Here is a 21,747-nt window from a genome sequence, read left to right as displayed (position 1 = left end):
CTATTTTTATTAAAAATTTACCTTTCATAATCCTTCAAGTAAAAAATGCAAATTAATTTATTTAAAAAGATAAAAGAATATATTTACTTATACTATAGACTTTCATTTACTACTTACACAAATTGTCAAAAAGTTGCCTTTAGTATGGCAGAAGATTTCTAAGCAAATAAAATAGGAAGTTGTAAATATACAGTACATGAAAACTGAAATAATACCTGCAAAGAGCTAGGTCCTTGGAGTCATCTCTTTTAGGTTTCTTAACAGAAGTAAAACTTTCTTGTTTCGACAAACTAATAGAAGTATTTTCCTCCATTTTTCTTTTTTTCAGGTCTTTGATTCCTCTTTTTAATGAACTACTTGTAGATGCAGAGTCTTCATCCTCAGTATCCCCTGTTAAAGTTACTTTCTTGCCTTTTTTTGACTCAGTCTTTTTTCCTTTGACATGAAGTTTTTTGATTTTTAGAGTCTGACCACTTGCCTTTAATTTAAAAAAAAAAGGAAATGAGGTATAAGAAAAATAACTGTCTACAGGCCTTTTATTATTTTAAGTTAGGAAAGCCTGACAGGGCCAACAAAAAGAATATTATCTCTGATCTCGAAGGTTGATCATTTTATTATTTTCAAGAGAGATCTATGAATTTGTTCTCCCATAATATGAGGCAAAAATCTAATAAAGCGTGAAAAATTTATTTTAGGAATTCTTAAAATCTGAAGATGTTGATCTCGTGGTAATCCATCTTCGGAACTATAGAACTTATCAGCAGTATTTCTTTAATCTAGGTCAGTGGACCCTGACCTTTTTGGCACCAGGGACCGGTTTCACATAAGAAAATTTTTCCATGGATGGGGGATGGTTCAGGCGGTAACGTGAGCAATCGGGAGGATTGGGGAGCGGCAGATGAAGCTTCACTCGCTCCCTGCCACTCACCTCCTGCAGTGCGGCCTGGTTCCTAACAGGCCACCGAGGTAACAGTCTGAGGCCTGGGGGTTGGGGACCCCTGGTCTAGGTCACTAACTGAATGAGTTTAAAGATACAAAAGTACTATCTTTTGGAGCACAGTATAATTAAGAACAAAGGTTGAATATAAACAAAAATATAGATCTTATTAATAAGAAAGTTGAGATAATTAAGAAGCTAAGCCAAAACAAGGAAAATAGCTCATGAAGTGTCCAATAGAGAAAAAGTCCTTTGTAAATGATCAGATCTACTGGAAATTGATATTTCTTTCTAGATAAAGAAAAAAAGCATTTTCTATAAGAATAGAGTTCCACAAACCTGTGGTTACCAGATGTGAACAAAGCAGAGGTGAAGGAAGAGGGAAAAAGATGTCTGTTTTTGAGGAAAGCAATAAAGAAATAGTATAAAAGAGATTATATTTGGAATCAAAGAATATGATTTCCAGCTATGGCACTGTCAGTAACTAGCTATGGAACTTTGTACAAAAATATCTGTGAGTCCCTGTTTTCTAACCTGTAAAATAAGAAAGATAAGCCACACAATTCGTACGGTCATTCTAGCTCTAAAATTACACGGAAAAAAACAAAAAAACAAAAAACACTTCAAAAAAACTCAACATGGCCTTACGCAATCTAACTACAATGTACAGGTAGCACACTGATGTAACAATAGCTGCCCACCACACCCCTCAACCTAGAAATAGCGAAATAAATCTGTATTTTCAGAGTTTACAATACTACAATAAATATATCAGATCATAGAAGAATATCAGTGCAAAGACCCTGTAATGTATGGTTTTTGTTTTAATTTTCCGGAACAGTGTTTATCCTCTTTTAGCAAATTATTTCCTCTCTTACCCAGACTATTAAGAAATCTTAGACTTAATACTTAGGGTCGGATATCAATCAGCTGTAATTTAAAGTTGGATGTATCCTTGAAATGAATTTGGCTGAAAAACGTTTCTCTGGAGTATTTCATACCAATTTCTTTGAGGATTTCAGGACCTCTTCTAGCATTATTTTTAAAAATTGCTTTTAATCAAGCAATTAAAATTATTTGTTTCTCTATTGGTAGGTTAAAAGTATAGTTAAAGAGATATTTTAATTGACTAAAATAATAAAACAAACCATAAATCTAACATCTTCCCCATACCATATGAAAGAATCACTACCCCTTGAAACTAACTGGAATAATTAAAATGTTTTACTAAGCCTCTTCTCCATTTAGTTTATTAATTTTTATTCACTAAAATCTGATTATTTTGAGTTTTTATATTACACTGAGATTTTAGCACTCTGAAATCATAAAAAAAGAGAAAGAGAATGCTTAGTTCATGAGGAATAAATTAAGTTAGATTGAGTAATTGTGTTACTTAAAAAGAACAAAATTTCATGAATAATGGGTCAAAATTTCTAGTTCCTGTTTGAACGAAAATACTACTGGGTTGGCCAAAAAGTTCATTCGGGTTTTTCCATAAGATGTTACGGATCCCAATACTTGGGATCATATTCTAACAAATTAATACTCATAGTAAGAAAACATGAAATTTAAATCCACAGAAATAAAAACTTTCGCGATGTTTTAAAAAGACAATGAAGCCTCTCTCTTTCTTTTATAAATGATGACCTCATTAGATCATGCACATGTAAAAGCAAGCTTTTACACAGTTGCTCTGTTACTGATGACTTTGTTCTTGGACAGAGAAGTCCCCGTTCCCCACCCTTTCTATCTTATTAGAGCCCAAATCCAAAGAGGAACTTCAGGATATCTTAAGCCGAACCTATCAGATTACACATACAAGGGCTCATTTCTGTTATGCTTGTATATCTATATATCAGAAGTTGTGAACTGGTGGCTCAGAGGCTGTAAACAGCCCACAGAATGTGTTGTTGTTTGGCTCATAATGCTTGTAAAAATCCTGAATTTGTTGCCAACATTTAACATTTGGGAGGGCATGCATAAAAATCCATAATGAAATATTGGTAGATCCTGGAACACTGGGCCCACATGTCTACATGACGGCTGGAGTTGAGCAATGTCTGTCACATATAAATGGGGCCATGGCTTGACTTTCCTGTTTGCTACAGTCCCAACACTTTTGTGTTATTTGACTTTTGTAGGCACTGGAATTTAAAATTTCTTGTGTGTGTGTGTGTGTGTGTGTGTGTATGAGTGTGTATAAATATGTATATATACACACAGGCAAGTTTTTTTGATTCTGTGATCCTGAGAGAAAGTATATATATCTATCTTTAATATATATACATAGTGTATGTATATATATTGGCATGAAAACACACATATACACAGAATAAAAACAGTCACAATGATGTATGCAGAAATAGCTATTTGAGAGCAAGATGTATAATATAGATATTTGTAAATAACTGAATTACTGGAAAGATATTTTTAAAATCTCAACTTTAAAAATCTTTACCAAAATCCAATGTTTATAACATTTTTTATTGCTGTAAGAAACGTAACACCTAATCCACCACATTTAAAAAACAAGAAAGCAGAGGTTTAGAAAGCTGCATTTACATAGAAGGGTTTAGATGAGATCATACACCTCACATCTTCTAGTCCATTCCTGGAATGATACATAGCCAGAATTCTAATTTAAGCAAATTTACAGAAAACAAAACCTCCTATAGCCTACCAGATGATACCCCCAAGAATTAAAACACTGATTTGTTAGTAATTCATAAAGTATTAGAGACACTTTTCTATAACTTGACATTTATGAAGTTAAAAGATAAGTTATGTACCATCAGGGAAGATTATTATTAAACTACATTAACTATATATAACAAAAATGATCAAGTAATGAGAAATAAAAAAGCAATTATTAGTGAATATGGTGCCATGTGAGACCTCTGCTATTTTGTAAAATATAGCCTAAAATATAATAAGGTATTAATATAAATATATCCCCCCAAAATAGATCACAGAATTTTAAAGTCATAAAAACCTTCAAACACACAATATTTGATCCTTACAAATCCTCGCAAAGCAGATACGATTCCATTTTACAGATATAACTTTGAAGCTAAGAAAGCACTCCATATTTATAGATCTGGGAGGTGAGAAAAACCAGCAAAGGAGACTGAAAAGGAGCAAAAGCAAGAAGAAAATCAGGTGAGTATGGTATCCTAGAAGACAAGTGAAAACAGGATTTCAAGGAGGAGGGGAAGTTCCATTCTATCAAATGTTAAGTGATGGGTTAGATGAGATCTAAGCACTGATCACTGGACCGAGCAATGTGGAAGTCATTTGTGGGCATAGTAAGAGAAATTTTGGAGAAGCTGTGGAGATGAAAATATGACTGGAGTGAGTTTAAGAGTGAATCAGAGGAGAGAAATCAGAAAGAACCAGAACAGAAAACTTTCCAGTAAGGGGAAGGGGAGAAATGGGGGAAGTGGATCAAGGAAGAAGTGAGGCCAAAAGAGGTTTTTGTTTAGTTTTTGTAAGATGGGAGAAAGAGTACCATGTTAGTAGGCTGATGAGAAAGAACCCAGTGTAGAAGGAAAAACTGATGATGTAGGAGAAGACAGAACTGCTGGAGCCATTCTCCTAAGGAGGTGAGAGGGGATGGGATCTGAAGCACAAGTGGGGTTATTGGCTTAGTTAGGGGCACACAAGCAGTTCATGGCAACAGGAGGGAGGGTAGAGTATGAGAGCCCAGATATAGGAAGGATGGTAGGTGTGGTGGTAGATGCTTGTGATATTTTCTTCTGATGGCTTCCATTATCATAGTGAAACGGGAGTAAGGTCATCAGCTGAGAATGAGGATGGAGGAGACAGTAATTATCAGGCACCACTAAAGGCCCTCTTAGCCTTAAATTTAAAGGGGTGGGTGTTTTCTCCAGCCACATTCAAGATACCTTTGTATCTGTATATATAGGTGCTGGAGAAGTCATAGAGTTGGATTAAGCAGAATGATCGTTTTACCAAGTGAGAGAGAGGCGCAGGAGCTAAGGGTGGATGCAGTGATTATAGGAGGAAAAAGAGGACATGAATGGGGAGAGGGACAGTGAAAAGGTCTTAAGATAAATGAATTGAAGGTCCTGATGAGATCAAATAATTATTGGAGTTGGAGCACTAGAGGGAGTGAACAGGAAAGAAAGGAGGCAGTGGAGAGATGGATGCTTGAAACTGAGTTTATGAAGTGGTGGTAGTTACTGGTAGTAACCACGTCAAGGGATTAAACATGGAAGAGAGTGTCTGAGATAGGGGAAACCTAATGAAGAGTCTGGCCCTCAATACATTCTAACCCTTTCACACTTCTTACTCCTTACTTTATAACTCTAAAACCCATTTCTTTCTACTTTATCATAGTGCTACTCTTTAATCAATTAGTATTAGAATTCACAGGTTTCCAATTTATATGTGACTGGAAAGTGACTTAAAATACATATGCTTATTACCATATGACCTAGCAATTCTACTCTTAGGTATATAACAGAAAAATTGAAAACATATATTCATACAAAAACTTGGGTATGACTGTTCACAGCAGCATTATTCATAAAAGCCAAAATGTAGACAGCCCAAATGTCCATCAGCTGAACAGATAAACAAAATGTAGTCTGTCCATATAATGAAATATCATTTGACTTTAAAGATAAAGTGCTAGAACACAGATGAACCTTGAAAATATTGTGCTAAGTGAAAGAAAAAGGCCACATATTGTATGATTTGATGTATATGTAATGACAATAGGCAAACCCACAGAGATAGAAAATAGATTAATGGTTGCCAAAGGCTGAGAAGAGAAGGGGAATGGGGAGTGAATGATAATGTGTACAAGCATACTTTTTGAGGATCATGAAGATGTTCTGGAATTTGATAGTGGTGATGGTTGTACAACTTTGTGAATATATTAGAAAACACTGAATTGCACACTTTAAAATGAATTTTACAGTATACAAATTATATCTCAAAAAAAATCCCCATAAAACTCTTCATTTTGATCTGGCAATTAAAAAGTTTTAAGTAATAATACTACTTAAAAAATACTAAAATTTATATGGAGCCATAAAAGACCCAGAATTGCCAAAGTAATCCTTAGGAAAAAGAACAAAGCTGGAGGCATAACCCTTCCAGACTTCAGACACTACTACAAAGCTACAGTAATCAAAACAGTGTGGTATTGGGGCAGAAACAGACATACAGATCAATGAAACAGAATAGAGAACCCAGAAATAAACCCGCACACCTACAGTCAATTAATCTACAACAAAAGCGGTAAGAATATACAATGGAGAAAAAACAGTCTCTTCAGCAAGTGGTGTTGGAAAAGCTGGACGGCTAAATCAATGAAATTAGAACACTCCCTCACACCCTCACACCATATATAAAAATAAACTCAAAATAGTTTAAAGACCTAAACATAAGACATAAAAGTCCTAGAAGAGAACACAAGCAAAACATTCTTGGACATAAATCGTAGCAATATTTTCTTAGATCACTTTTCCAAGGCAAAAGAAATAAAAGCAAAAATAAATGGGACCTAATCAAACTTAAAAGCTTTTCCACAGCAAAGGAAACCAACAAAACAAAAAGACAACCTACCAGACTGGGAGAAAATATTTGCAAATGATGCAACTGACAAGGGGTTAATAACCAAAATACACAAACAGCTCATACAACTCAATATCAAAAACACAAACAACCCAATCAAAAAATGGGTGGAAGACCTAAATAGATATTTCTCTAAATAAGACATACAGCTGGCCAACAGGCATGTGAAAAGATGCTCAGCATTAAGCGTTACTAAGTATTAGAGAAATGTACATCAAAACCACAATGAGGTATCATCTCACACCAGTCAGAATGGCTATCATCAAAAAGTCTACAAATAATAAGTGCTGGAGAGGGTGTGGAGAAAAGGGAACCCTAGTACACTGTTGGTGGGAATGTAAATTGGTGCAGCCAGTATGGAAACCAGTATGAAGGTTCTTTAAAAAATTAAAAATAGAGCTACCATATGATCCAGGAATCCCACTCCTGGGCATATACCTAGAAAAGAAGAAAACTCTTAATTTGAAAAGATACATGCACCCAAATGTTCATAACAGCCCTATTTACAATAGCCAAGACATGGAACCAACCCAAGTACCCATCAACAGACAACTGGGTTAAGAAGATGTGGTACACATATACAATGGACTATTACTCAGCCATAAAAAAGAATGAAATATTGTCATTTGCAACAACATGGATGGACCTAGAGATTATCATACTAAGCGAAGTAAGTTAGACAGAGAAAGACAAATATCATATCACTTATACGTGCAATCTAAAAAATAATACAAATGAATCTATATACAAAACAGAATCTACATACAAAACAGATTTCTAGAAAACAAACTTATGGTTACCAAAGGGGAAAGGTGCTGGGGGTGGTGGTGGGGAGGATAAATTAGGAGTATGGGATTCACAGATACAAACTACTACACATAAAATAGATAAGCAACAAGGATTTACTGTAGAGCACAGGGAACTCTATTCAAAATCTTGTAATAACCTACAATGGAAAAGAATCTGAAAAAAAATATATAACTGAATCACTCTGCTGTATACCCGAAACTAACACAATATTATAAATCAACTATACTTCAATAAAAAAAATTTAGTTTTAGATCGGTCTTACCTTAGCAATGCAAGCTGGACAAAACCAGTCCCCATCTGGTATAGTTGTAATCTTGGGTCTATGGCAGTATGTATGACAGCCTTTGTCACAGCCATCGCAAAGGAGGAGCAGTTCTTCATTATCTCCCTTTCGACAGATCTGGCAGTACTATAATACATGGAAAATCATTTAAAATTAACACTCTGCTACAAATAATAGTTTTTGGGATATTAAACACACCATTAATTCCTAATTTATATTAGTAATGAACATTCCGCTTGCTAACAAATATACAGTAGCCATACACATCTATGTATCTCTCGTTACACAGATATGGACCACATGATGGGGTGAGCAGTTCAGTTGGGGTAAATGCACATTTCAGGTACACTGCAAAAAACAAAGCTAGAGGTTGAATGCCTGCACACACTTCAGAAGCATGTACACATTAACATATGAAATAATTAACATGACATTAGAGCACATAAAGCAATGAATAGCTTTAATACATGGTGTTTTAATATTTTAATATATTTCATCGTTTGCTTATCTTAGCATCCTCATGATATCCTGAGAAAGAAATAAGTAAGAGTTAGAGTAATTTTTAAGATCAAAATTAGGAACATGTATTAGCAACAGAATTATAAATAATAATAATAAGATGTCACTGTATTTTGACTATGTCCAAATCAGGACACTTTGGAAATCAACCCAAATCAAACATGTGTCACAAATGTAGAAAATGGATCCTACAAAATGATTTCTAAGGGAAAAAGAAATTGATACAATAAATTAAAGAATTTAGAAGTCATAATTTATTTTCTGGACTAAAAATTAAATTGTTCCTTCTCTGTTGAAAAACTTCTAATACCATTAAGAACTTTAAAATCTATAAAGAGATTTTTTTCCCCCATGCACACATATTCTGTATAACAAGTTTCACAAAGGGAAAGAAGGAAGATTAGACAGGTAAAAACTTTAAAGATGGCTTTAAAAAATGGTAAGTACTAACATTATATTTTGACATTTAGTTTTTATTTCAGTCACAGTAGACAATGTCCTGTAATCAATACTCCAAAAAATGAAAACATTACTAATATAATATTGTACAACTATATTTCAACTGAAAATAATTAAAACATTTAAATTATAAATCATTTGTACTAATTTTAAGTTATGTATTTATACACTGTTAAAAACAAAATAGCTTAATTGTTCAAACTTAATTTAATTTCAATAAAACATTAAATCTTAATCTGGGAGTGTCTAAAATAGTCTTTCATAACTCAATACGTACACCAATGATAGCTTAAGAATCTTATCAAAACAGCAGATACATGCTATTCACCTTAACAAATATCTATCAAATATATGTAATATACATGTAATACTAAAACTGGCATGTGTACTAAGAGCAAAAGCAGTAGAGTTTAATATCCCAACAGTAAGTATTTATTTTATGACCTTTCCTGATAACCACATCACTAAATACCTTAATATGGTGTTATTTCTCCAAATTTGAGTTATTTCTTTTAAATTTCTATTATAAAAATACTCATTGAGAAATAACATTTCGAAGGTTATATTTCAATCCCTATAACAATAAATTTTAAAAGTCAGGTTCATGAACATTAAGTAAATTCTCATTGTTTTCTACAATAGCTAAAAATACTATGAAGCCTGTCTTACATCTCACATTTATGATTTAAAAATAAAATTATTTTCTGATACTTATTAAGAAAGGGTGGCAGGTATCAAGTTCATAACATCTTTGAAAATCCACAGTAATAGCTCACAATATGTTAGAGCAAATGTAGTAATATTTGGTTTTAACTCCTTTGCTACCACAGTAAAAAAAAAAAACAGTGGATGTTGCCGATTGCTTAACATTAACATCAGAAAACATATTGTGGGCTGAGAAGTATCTGGAGGCAAATCATGGCAGCTCCTTCTTTCCTAGTAAGCATGGTTTCTGGTAAAGAGGATATTTCTAAAGACATTGAGCACTTTAACATTTTTTTTTAGGACTTCTTATGAGGATTATTATAGGTTTTGTTACATTTCTAATTCAAGGTTACCAAGTGCTCATTAATCTTTGAATAAGAAACTCTGCCTTCTTTTCAAAGTAGTTTTATAGCAAATAATGTATTATTAAACATTAAAAAAAGAAATAAAAATTATGAGATGGAGTTAAATAATGATGAATGTATATTAATTTATTAATAACAATGGAAAAGAAGTTTGCAAAACCTGAAATAAAACTTTAGATTGCAGAAAGTAAGTACACTAATATAAAGGTAGATTTTGGTACAAGTTTTGGGTTTCTGTGTATAGGTTATAAAAAAACTGCCTACATTGTGATGATTGTTTTGGTGTAGATGAGAAAAGTAACTGTACAAATTTCATTCTGATATAGGAATTGAATCTTTTTTTTATCATTATAGCCTACATTTCACCAAATATATTTGTCTAAGGTGACTTTAAAACTGGTTTTAATAATAATTTTTAGAAGGAAAAGTATTTTTACCTGGTAAAAATGCTACCAGATGACCTGAACAATGCCTTAAAACTTACAGTAAATTCTAATCTATATAGGGATAGACCTAAATTTGAGCATATTGTGAAAACTGCAGATTCATTATTCCATGGACATTTTAGAAAGAAGTGAAAAAAACCATAGAAGAAAGCAAATTTATTTGTATAGAATGAATAAAGTATTGAGTAGTCTAAGTATAGAGGTAAAAAGGAAGGAGAGAATGCTAAATTATTTAAGAATCACTTCTTTTCTTTGGGGAAGATTATTTAAACTAGGTATTTTACCCTTAGTCATTCATGAAAACAAATCGCAAATGTTTGAATTTTAAAGCTAACCTGTAATTCAAAAGCAACTGTTAAAGTAATTCATAAAAGTCTACATATAATAGATATTTCTGTATATGATACAAAAGAGGCAAAAGGGACACGTACATGATTTAAAATAAATCTCTCTCTGGAAAATATAAGAAATATAGCTTTTATTTTGAACATATAGCATTTGTTGCCTAGTACAAAGTAGAGGCCACTACATGATAACTAACTGACCTTGAACAAAGAAGGAGAAAAAACATTTTTAACTGTTAGAGGAAAGACTAAAAGATCTACTCAATGCCAACTATATCCAAATATTGGGTTGGCCAAAAGGTTCGTTCGCTTTTTTTCCGCAAGATGGCTCTAGTAACACTTAGTTGTCTATAAGTTCATTCAAAACAATTTTGTTAGATTGTATGTGACACCTATCATATCAGCGTGCATTTAAAAAAAGCCTTATCAAAATTGGTGAATTTTTGTGTAGCCATTTTAATACTGAAGATGGAAGAAAAAAGGCAACATTTTCGGCATATTATGCTTTATTATTTCAAGAAAGGTGAAAACGCAACCGAAGTGCAAAAAAAGATTTGTGCAGTGTATGGAGAAGGTGCTGTGACTGATTGAACACATCAAAAGTGGTTTGTGAAGTTTCACGCTGGAAATTTCTCACTGGACGATGCTCCACGGTTGGGTAGACCAGTTGGAGTTGACAGCGATCAAATCAAGACATTAATTGAGAACAATCAACGTTATACCATGCGGGAGATAGCCAACATACTCAAAATATCCAAATCAAGTGCTGAAAATCATTTACACCAGCTTGGTTATGTGAATCGCTTTGATGTTTGAGTTCCACATAAATTAAGCAAAGAACCCCTTCTTGACCGTATTTCCTCATGCGATTCTCTGCTTAAACATAACGAAAATGTTCCATTTTTAAAACACATTGTGACGGGTGATGAAAAGTGGATACTGTACAATAATGTGGAATAGAAGAGATAGTGGGGCAAGCGAAATGAAACACCACCAACCACACCAAAGGCCGGTATATGGTGGGATTGGAAGGGAGTCCTCTACTATGAGCTCCTTCCAGAAAACCAAACGATCAATGCCAACAAGTACTGCTCCCAATTAGACCAACTGAAAGCAGCACTCAACAAAAAGTGTCCAGAATTAGTCAACAGAAAATGCATAATCTTCCATCAGTATAATGCAAGACTGCATGTTTATTTGATGACCAGGCAAAAACTGTTACAGCTTAGCTGGGAAGCTCTGATTCATCCAGCTTATTCACCAGACATTACACCTTTGGATTTCCATTTATTTAGGCTTTACAAAATTCTCTTAATGGGAAAAATTTTAATTCCCTGGAAGACTGTAAAAGGCACCTGGATCAGTTCTTTGCTCAAAAAGATAAGAAGTTTTGGGAAGATGGAATTATGAAGTTGCCTGAAAAATGGTAGAAGGTAGTGGAACAAAAGGGTGAGTATGCTGTTCAATAAAGTTCTTGGTGAAAATGAAAAATGTATCTTTTATTTTTACTTAAAAACCTAAGGCAATTTTTTGGCCAACCCAAAACATGATATTGGTGCATAAAGGAAGAGCTCTCTGCTTATTCTGTATTTACTTAGCTAAGTATTTCTGGTATTAAGAAAAGAAAATTGATACAAATATAGATATTTTGGAAATGAAGTGAACGTACTTAGCAGGTAATGTTAGCAACTGGAGTGCTTACAAGATTGAAAGGGCCTTCAAAACATTCAGATTAACAACTATTATGTTGACAGAATGGAGAAGACAACTTCAGTCAGAGTTATAAACAATATTCAAAGGAGAGAAAGACAAGATTTAAAAAAACGAAAGATAACATTTGGTAGGTTCCTTCAAAAAGCTCAAAATAAGGAGGAAAGTATCAAACTATACAGTATTTAAGAATTAAGGAAATTCTCAAGTACAGCATACATTATTTTGACAATAAGTAATGCGTAATTAAGAAATATCTGAAGATTGGAAAAAAAACAGGACAAAGTAAATTATAGTATTTCTTAAATAAAAACACTTACAACTTTCATAATTGATTTTTCCCATGCTACTGATTTCTGTAACTGCTGAATGCACAGAGCTACCTGTGCAGCACTGCGAGCTTCTGATAATGCCCTTCTCCATACCCTGAGCCCTGGAGCAATATCCTCTTCAATTCTGCATTGAAATATAGAGAAATTAAGTAGGTCACGTCCACATTTATGGTTACTGAATGTGAAACAATCGTCACACTGAAAGCCAAGCAATGACAAAAACATGTAACAGCCAATAAGTGTAAGGTTTAAGCAACTAAATTTGATGTAGTGCACAGACTGTGGCTACGTGCCTCAAAGCTTAGTCACAACCAGGTAAATGTAAGATCACTTTGCAGGATTATCAACACACATAACAACAACAAAAATGTTTTTACAAAGCACCATGCAAACAGCATGATCCATATGGATCACAGACGTACAAGAAGATACATAGATAACAGGCAATAGAAAATAGGCTCCAATTAGCAAAGAAGCACAATAATTTTTCAAGTTAATCTCAATAACCTACCCGTCACCATCACCACTAATGGATGGTGCAGGAGCAGGGACAGTAACTGTGCCCACATTATCCAGTTTGATCTGAATGGTGGTACTTAAGGGGCTCTTCAGATACCTTCTTTCAATGTTCCGCTCCAAATCAGCCAGCCTGGTTACAGCTATATCTAGGGGGTTGTCACTCTTCCGTTCCAGTGCATGTGCACTGCTTTCTTCTTCGCCAGTAAATTCTCCATCATGCTCCTTGCACAATTTAGAAAATGACTTATGTTCAAAATATACCAAGTCCTCCCTTTCTGATGCAGGCTCTGGACACATCCAACCCTATATATCAAAAGAATAATGTTATTATGGTTTCCTCTTAAAATGCCTGCTGGGTGAATTACCTTTACTTAAAATACAGCAGCAGACACCAGCAGACCTTAAGGATCTTTACTAAAAGTTTTTATCTTGTGTTTCCTAATGCTAGGTAGAAACAAGAATAAAAAATTAAAAGAAACAGCTGTGAGAAGTTTGAAGAAGAAAATTTAATAACTTTTGATACTATGAAAGGTATAATGAAAATCAGCAAATATTCTGAGAGACTTTAGACTACATGCTTATTCATTTCAACAGAAATCTCTCCGTAGTCTCTGAATTTAGCTCTTCCTTTCCATTTCCATTCCTTCTACCACTCTTCAGTACAGGGGTCTGTACAATACTTACCATTTTTCCTCCAGCCGTAGGAGTTTGCGTGAGCTGTTATATTTGTCTGTAGAGCCTTTCCCTGTTGCTCTTAACCTGGTTAAATCCACTCATCCTGCAGCTCTCATTTTAAAAGTCCTCAGGGAATCCTTCTCTGACCTGCTTTAGCAGGTAAGTCTCCATATTACAAGCCCACAAAGGACCATATAGTATGCCACAGCCTTGTGGTACTCACAATTTTTTACTATTGCGATTATTTGATTCACATCTTTTTACCTCTAAATTCCATGATGGCAGGGACCACATCGGCTTTTACTCATTTTATCTCCAGCACAGTGAAAGCAAATAGTAGGCACTCAAAACACACATGTTGATTGAATAAGTGAATGATCTTATAACTCAGCTTGCTTTTATTGATCTTCTACCTCAAAATCCTTCAAAGTTTCCCTACTGTTTAACAAAGTCCATATTTTTATCATGACATTCAAGTACCTCAATCTGCCTCTTCCTCTCATGTTCCCATTCACACATCCTACACTGCAAATTCCACAACTTGCAAATTCCACAACTTGCAACGCCCTAAACTTCTGGATCCTGGTGCTCTGCTCAGGCTGTTCCCTCTTCCTAGTATGGCATTCCTTGTCAAAAGCTGACTCACCTTCTCAAGTTCCATCTCGACTTCTACGTGAAATGTTCCCTGATCTCTCCCATGTCTCCATCAGAAGTTATGTATTCTTTTTCTAAATTCATGTATGACTCTGTACTCCTCTAGGATCAGTTAACAGATTCTGCGGAGATGTATATATGACTTATCTCCCTATTAGATGACAAGATTTCTGACAGCAGAAACCACATTTTATCCAATTTTGTGGTGCCTACTGTCTGATGTGGAATAGGGGCTTAGTAAGTGCATATTAAATGAAAAACAGAATGAACATTATCCTTTTTATTAAACCTCTTTAGAGATAATTATTTTATCTTGTATATTAGGATCAATTCCTCTTCTTTAATTCAGTAGAACATTTATATTTGTGAAGTAAGGATGGAATTATGAATAGTACATGTAAGTGCACTAGGTACAAGTCATGTCAAATGAACCTCATTCCCATATTTTGAAAAGGGTTCTAAATTGATAAATCAAGAGAACCCTGTAAACATAGCATATCTTGATGTCTGCAAGGCAAATGACAAGACAAAAAATGAAGACTAGATTAAAGAAATCTAGAGGGTTGAAAACTGCTTCCAAAAAATGGTGATTGACAGAACTCGTGTCACCTCAGAAAAGGTCCCCAGTGCCAATGTCCAAAAGGCTCTGTACTTGGTTTGTCCTGTTAATACACTTACGAGTAACTTGATTGTTATTAAATCTGCAGATGATTTAAAACTAGGAAGAAAATTTAATATTCTGTATAACAGGACTAAGATAAAAATAATCCCATATGCTGAAAAATGTACTCACATGAAATTAATAAAAATAAAACAATGATAAATGTAAATTTTAGGTTTGAAGTTTAAGCAACTAATCACAGAAATATTGAATACTATATGTGATAGAACGCACTTAAAAGCTCTTTGAAAGAGGGCCAAAGTTTGTTTTTTCATAGCGTATACTCAGTGAAGCAAGAGTATGATGTGGATACTAAAAAGCTAGTACAAAATTCAAACAGCATTAATGGAAGTATAGTGCTGGATTAAGGAAAGTAAAAGTCCCATGAACACATTCAGACAGCGCTATGTACAGTTATGGATACAACATTTTAAGAAGGATATTAACACTGGTGTTTATACAGAAGAGAATCGTGTACATGGAAACTATTTCACAGGACTAATGGTTGAAGGAATTAATTAGCTTGTAAAAGAGAAAACTTAGAAAGAGACACAGGAGCTATCTTTAGAGGAGCTGGAAGAGTAATTAGGTTCTTTGTATACTCGCAACAACAGAACTAGGACAAGAGACTTGCAGATTTTCCTACAAAATAATAAAGAATGTCCAAATTATAAGCAATATTAAAAATATAAATGAATGCACCTAAGTAAGTCCCACAGGCCACCTGTGTGATGTGTCTTCACAATGGCTAGTTCCCCACGTTAAACATATAACTCTATTTTCTTAAAAAAAAAAACATTAAATCTTCTATAGATGTTAAAATAATGTCTTATGGTTATTTTCATCATTCGTGTTTTTAGACTCTTCAAGAATAATATAATTCATTTTTTCAGAATAATACAGAATAATTTAGTAATACCTTAATAACAGAATATTAAAACATTTCACTTAAAAAACAAATTCTACTTTTCTTATATACTTAGAACACAGCCAAGATTGTCTAAGCAGCCAGTAATGTGATAAGGTTAATGCAGGAAAATATGAGTATGGCTCCGGGAAAATGTTTCAGGCCCACACCCTGACTTTATACTTAACGTAAAAAAGCTTGGGACTTCCCTGGCGGCACAGTGGATAAGAATCCACCTGCCAATGCAGGGGACACGGGTTCGAGCCCTGGTCCGGGGAGATCCCACATGCTGCAGAGCAACTAAGCCTATGTGCCACAACTGCTGAGCCTGTGCGCCACAACTACTGAACCCACGCACCTAGAGCCTGTGCTCTGCAACAAGAGAAGCCACCGCAATGAGAAGCCCGCGTGCAGCAACGAAGACCCAACTCAGCCAAAAACAAATAAAACTATATCTTAAAAAAAAAAAAAAATCTTGGTGATATGTTTTCCCAACCAATAGCCAATTAGAACTGGCAAATTAGGTGGAGGAAGTTGGGGGAAAATTGGGCCAGTAGAACCAACCAAATTTAAACCAGCAAGTAGTAGCAACTGACCATGAGAGAAGACAGAAACAGACTATAGAAAGCAGACACAGTCGTTTAAAAGCAAAGCACACTAGGACCATTTAATGTAGGGGCAAAACCTCTTCACATTTCCTGAGGGAATCATCATCTAATAATTGGTCTTCGCGCTAATGATCCTGTGTCACCAAGATAATTTAAATCAAACTCATTATTCTCAATTTAAGAAGGCAGTGTAATGCGTAACATAAGCGATCTGACAAACATGTTAAAGAATTATGGTGCTAAATGGAATAATTTTCATTTCTCTAGAAAAGTAACTTGTGTGGAAGACTTCATTTGTTGAAGATGCCAAATTAATGAGGCATTTTTATACTGTATTATAGTACTAGGAGGAAGATATAGTTTGCTAGCAAAATAGAGTCAACAAATGATAAATTTTGTTTCCCAAAGTTGGTAATTATGTTTGCGGCAAGAAAGGGATATGTTATTAGCTCTGGAAAGTGACATTTTTTGGAGAACTTCAAAAGTTTCCAAATGCCATAGGATAGTATTATGGCATAAGTTTCTCATTCTGAATAAAACATAAAATAGCAAATCAAATTACATGGCTACTACATTTTCTAAACCTTTTCGGGTGTCTCATACTTATTCATCATCCATCCATTTATTCTCAGAGACATCACCTTATTATCAACTGAGAAGACTTTATATCTCTCTTACCAAAACTAAAAATTCTTGCACTAAGGTAAAGCTTTCCTTTTGCCTGTCCATTGGAAGCCAGTCTGATCATGATAATGCTTGTGACATGGTAATGCCCAGTAGATAAATAAATTTAAAATTTACATATATATGTAGGGTGTGTGGGTATGTGTATAATGATACGGTGTATATTTGGATATATCTATATTCTCCAATTTTAAATTATATAGAGCGAAATTTTGACATACAACATAGCTTGATGCAAGGAGGTCCTCTACACGAAACAGTATAGTAGGAATTTGATAGAGCGTTATATTTATCATGGGTAAAACTAGAAATGACACTTTTGAATACCATTAAGGAGGCAGCAAGATTTGGTAAAAATAACACAGGTTCTGGAGTCAGACAGACTTGGATGAATACACACTTAGCTTACGATATGACCACTGGCAGGTTACTTACTTTGAGTCTTGTTCCTTACCTGTAAGATGGGGGAAATTAGTTCAGGATCATTTTGAGAATTAAATGAGATAAAGTGAAAACATTTAGCAGAGTAACTGGCACATATCAGGTATACAACAAATAATAGTTACCTTCCATCATCCTTAAAACAGATTTCATTCCAATCAATTTTACCTTCACTTGCAAACTTGCTGATGCAACTCTCCTTTCTAGATCTTCTACCTGTTGAAGAATACTCAAATCCATTTCCATTGCTTGTTCTTCTACTGACCAGTTCTCCACAATATCTCGAGTTACCTGGTTTTCTTCATGTTCATTTAATTCAATAATAGCAACTATATTTGAAAAGAAATTAATTTTAAAATCCACTTTATCCCTCAATGATTTCTTCTAAAAAGTGAATAAGGTTCCAGGGATAACATATACGTGTAACTTAACACACACAAATGTACTTGTGCATACACAGGCAGATTACCCTTAAAAGTAGGAATATTCTTTTTTAAGAAACAAAACAGTATGTCTGCAGGTTGTGAGAAATTATGAGAAAGTAATACCTATTTAAGAAATGTAAAGAGTTACTGTTTGTTGAACAAAATAGAAAAAAAAAGCCTATTAGTAATAAATTAAGAATTAGGATATACTAAAATATGTTTTAAGATAAAAGAACTAATTCTCATAACTAAGCAAGAGAGCAGAAGTCTCTTTTAGGTACATACCATCCTTATTTTTGATGCAAGCTTGAGTAATATAATCCAAGTGTTTCTGAATTTGTTTTTGTAACGCCTTTTCTCTTATTCCTCTGAGATGGAGCACTTTGAGCAAAGCTTTTAGGTCCTCTGGGTCAATAATTCTCCACCAACCAAACTGCATTTCTAAGTTAAGATAAATATGTAGATCTTTTTACAAATATTTTGAATATAAATTAATGGCACAATGCAAATCAGAAGACTTATAACTATGTAGAAAACCATCAAAGATTCGGTTATAATGCAGGAATCTATAACAATAAAATAAAGTAAGTAAGTGGCTATAAACCATCTCAATGTACCTACCTTCTGGAATAGGTTTTGGATTAGGAAAATCTACTGGTTTTGCTACTTCAATAGCTACAGGTTGAGTTGAAGAGACTTTTTCATTCTGTGGTACTGGAGATTCACTTTTACTTGAAGCAACATTAGGAGTCAAGAATGAATTACTATTTCCTTCTGATAATCCCAACCCTGATCCAAGACCAGGTAAAGGTGATGTAAATGGATTACTGGAAGTAAGCACACTGGTGGGCCACCCACAAAACTGGAGTCCCATCATAGATACTCCACTTTTCATCTGCAAAATAAACCATAACATTTAAAAAGTAGAACAATCTAAGAAGTTAGGAAAAGTGTTTAGAACCAGAAATTATTTATAAAATTCGGAAAAAAACATTCTTTCACTTATCACAATTAGAGGCATACGTCATTTCATTTGCTCCCCAAGTAATTTCTTTTTAGATATAATGCAACAGTAATAAGTTAAAAAGTAATTAAAGAAGGCTTTGACTTAGACATCAGTAGTTCTGATGAAGCTTGGTGATAGCAATTCTGACTCTTCAATTTTCAAACCGTGGCGGAGATAATATTATAAATATTCAACTGATTTCCCTTGAGAGAAAATCTTTATGGGGTCAAAGATTAAATAAAGCAACATAAAAATGAGTTACAATTAGCAGCACTAACCTGAAGAGGTGATAAAGCAAACGGATTTAGGCCAACAGGATTCTGAGCAGAAGATGATCCAAGAAGAGGAGCTGGGGCAGGCGAAGGTGACTTAGATGGTGGCTGAGACTGAGGGGTCACTAAAGAAGCAGTTGACATACCTGCATGGGTAAGTGATGTGTCATCACAAGGTGTCCTTGGCAAAAGGCTAAACCACTGTCTATTCTTTTCAGTCAGTGTTTTTAACAACTGGTCATTGGGGAGAGGACTATAGAACTTCCCCGGACCACCTGAACTGGTATTGAACAGATTATTAGAGTCTGTCTTTTCCACGCTGCTTTGTGTTGCTGTTGATTGAATGCTGCCCAATGAATGTTTTCCACTGTTTTGATAAGACAATGTGCACCCATTTGCACTACTGTTTGGTTTGGGGGTTATTACATCTGACTCAGGAGGCATCTTAGCTACTTCTAAAAGCTTGCTTAATTTTGAAAATGAACCAGGTTTCTGAAGAAACAGATTTGTGTTATCTTTTTCTTTAGTATCTTCCTTTTGCTCACAATGATTTGGATTTGAACAATTTACAGTGTCCTCAGAAGTCTCAAATATTTCTTCTTTGATCTGGATACTTTCTGCCTTTTTTAGTTTTTCTCTTTCTTTTGCAATTTCTTCTAGTCCTAAAAAATTGAAAAGCATTATTAAGATCAGTTACTCCAGATCAAACCAATACTATAATGATATTCTTTCATTACTCATCAAGCTATATGCATAAATATTTTAGGAAACTTTTCTAGATTACTTAATACTCCCCATTTTCCCCTTTTTTATAGATTAGATTCTTTTGCTCATTGGAAAATTAATGTAATTTTGTGACTAAGCTTTAGAAAAACTAAAATATAAAAAATTTAAAAGCCCTAATACACAACAAAAATTATTATTAATATTTTTGTCTAAATCCTTCCAGGCATTCTATATGTACACACATACACACTTAAACCTATAAATTAAAAAAAAGGAAATCTTATTATATACATAATGCCTAACCTACGTGTTTTTCTCTGTAAACATCCTGATATGTCAATAAATATATAACTACATCATAAATTTTAATGGCTATAGAATATTCAATAGAATATATCATAATTTAAATAATCAATCTTCTACTGATGTTTATTAATAGGGCCCAGTTATTCACTGTTATAAAAAATGTTATAAATGATTTACTGAGTCCTAAGATATATACTTTTCAGAGTTTTTGAAATATGTTGTCAAACTGAAAGTCTAGATCAATACACGTTCATACCAGAAGCAAGAGCATCTGTTTGCCTACACCCTCAAGGAAACTAAATACTATCAGTATTTTTTGTTTTTGTCAATATCTGGGAGATAAAAATCTAAGCTGCATTTTTTTTTCTGATCTCCAGTAAGGCTGAGTATCTTTTCATGGGCTTACTGGCATTTCTCCTTTGTGAACTTCTGGTTCATATTTTTGAACAGTGTTTTTAAAATAATTTATAAGAACTCTTTAAAAATATAAATCCACTACTTTATTCAATTTGAAAAGTAATATATGTCCAAGGTAAAATATTCAGTAATGAGAGGTATAAAGAAAACCCTTTCTGCCCTACTCGCTTAGTCCCTATTTCTACTCTTCAGAGGTAACCACGGTTAATCTATCATATCTATATATCCTTCTGGAAATCTTACATGCATCTATAGGAATATCATTTTGCAGTATTACATAAATGGATACTACCCTTCACTTTTCTGCAACTCAGAATAAAATCCAAACTCCTAAGCAAGGCCTACAATGCTGTATGGTCTGGTTCCTGAAAATTCCTACAACCTCTGACCACTCTTGTCCTTGCTAACCTTGCTCTTCCTTTCTTCCTTTTTTTCAGCTTCCCAAACATACCCAGTTCTTTCCTTTTCTGGGCACTTTGCACTTGCTGCTCCCTCTGCCTGGGATATTGTTTTGTTGACTGGCTCCTCATCCTTCATGTCTCAGATCAAGTCATTTCCTCACAGAGGTTTTCTCTGATCATTTTATCTGAAGTAGGTTCCCTATTCCATTCACTTGATTTATTTGTTTTCCTGACATATGGTTGACGTACAATATTAGATAAGTTACAGGTATATAATGTAGTGATTCACAATTTTTAAAGGTTATACTCCATTTACAGTTATTTAAAAATATTGGCTATATTCCCTGTGTTGTACAATACAGCCTTGTGTCTTATTTTACCCATTCACTTTAGAATATCATCCTACATATTTCCGTCACAGAATTTATCATTATAAACAATAACCTAATTATCTGTTTATTTTCTACTCCCACCCACTAGAATTTAAATCAGCAAGCTTTTAAAAGCAGAGCAATGTTTCTCTTGCTTATT

The 21,747-nt window shown here is 34.0% G+C and overlaps 1 protein-coding gene across 2 annotated transcripts in view; it reads right to left on the bottom strand.

Moving 5' to 3' along the window:
• BAZ2B (bromodomain adjacent to zinc finger domain 2B) overlaps positions 1 to 21,747 on the bottom strand; it is an 89,105-nt gene that overhangs the window by 5,118 nt on the left and 62,240 nt on the right. Inside the window, exons 18-25 of one of the 2 annotated variants that reach the window (XM_024735990.1) lie at positions 19,373 to 20,028; positions 18,710 to 18,983; positions 18,374 to 18,529; positions 17,832 to 17,992; positions 13,131 to 13,336; positions 12,503 to 12,638; positions 7,614 to 7,760; positions 216 to 478 (exon numbers count right to left, since the gene is read on the bottom strand). In XM_024735990.1, the coding sequence (XP_024591758.1) occupies positions 216 to 478; positions 7,614 to 7,760; positions 12,503 to 12,638; positions 13,131 to 13,336; positions 17,832 to 17,992; positions 18,374 to 18,529; positions 18,710 to 18,983; positions 19,373 to 20,028 (1,999 nt within the window). Of the gene's footprint in view, positions 1 to 215; positions 479 to 7,613; positions 7,761 to 12,502; positions 12,639 to 13,025; positions 13,337 to 17,831; positions 17,993 to 18,373; positions 18,530 to 18,709; positions 18,984 to 19,372; positions 20,029 to 21,747 lie in introns of both variants that reach the window. The other variant, XM_024735991.1, reaches the window with a different exon arrangement.

Source organism: Neophocaena asiaeorientalis, unplaced genomic scaffold, assembly GCF_003031525.2.
Source record: "Neophocaena asiaeorientalis asiaeorientalis breed wild unplaced genomic scaffold, Neophocaena_asiaeorientalis_V1.1 scaffold72, whole genome shotgun sequence".
Classification (NCBI taxonomy): Eukaryota; Metazoa; Chordata; class Mammalia; order Artiodactyla; family Phocoenidae; genus Neophocaena; species Neophocaena asiaeorientalis.
Note: the sequence above shows the minus strand (reverse complement) of the source record. Positions and strands in the feature narration are given on the sequence as shown.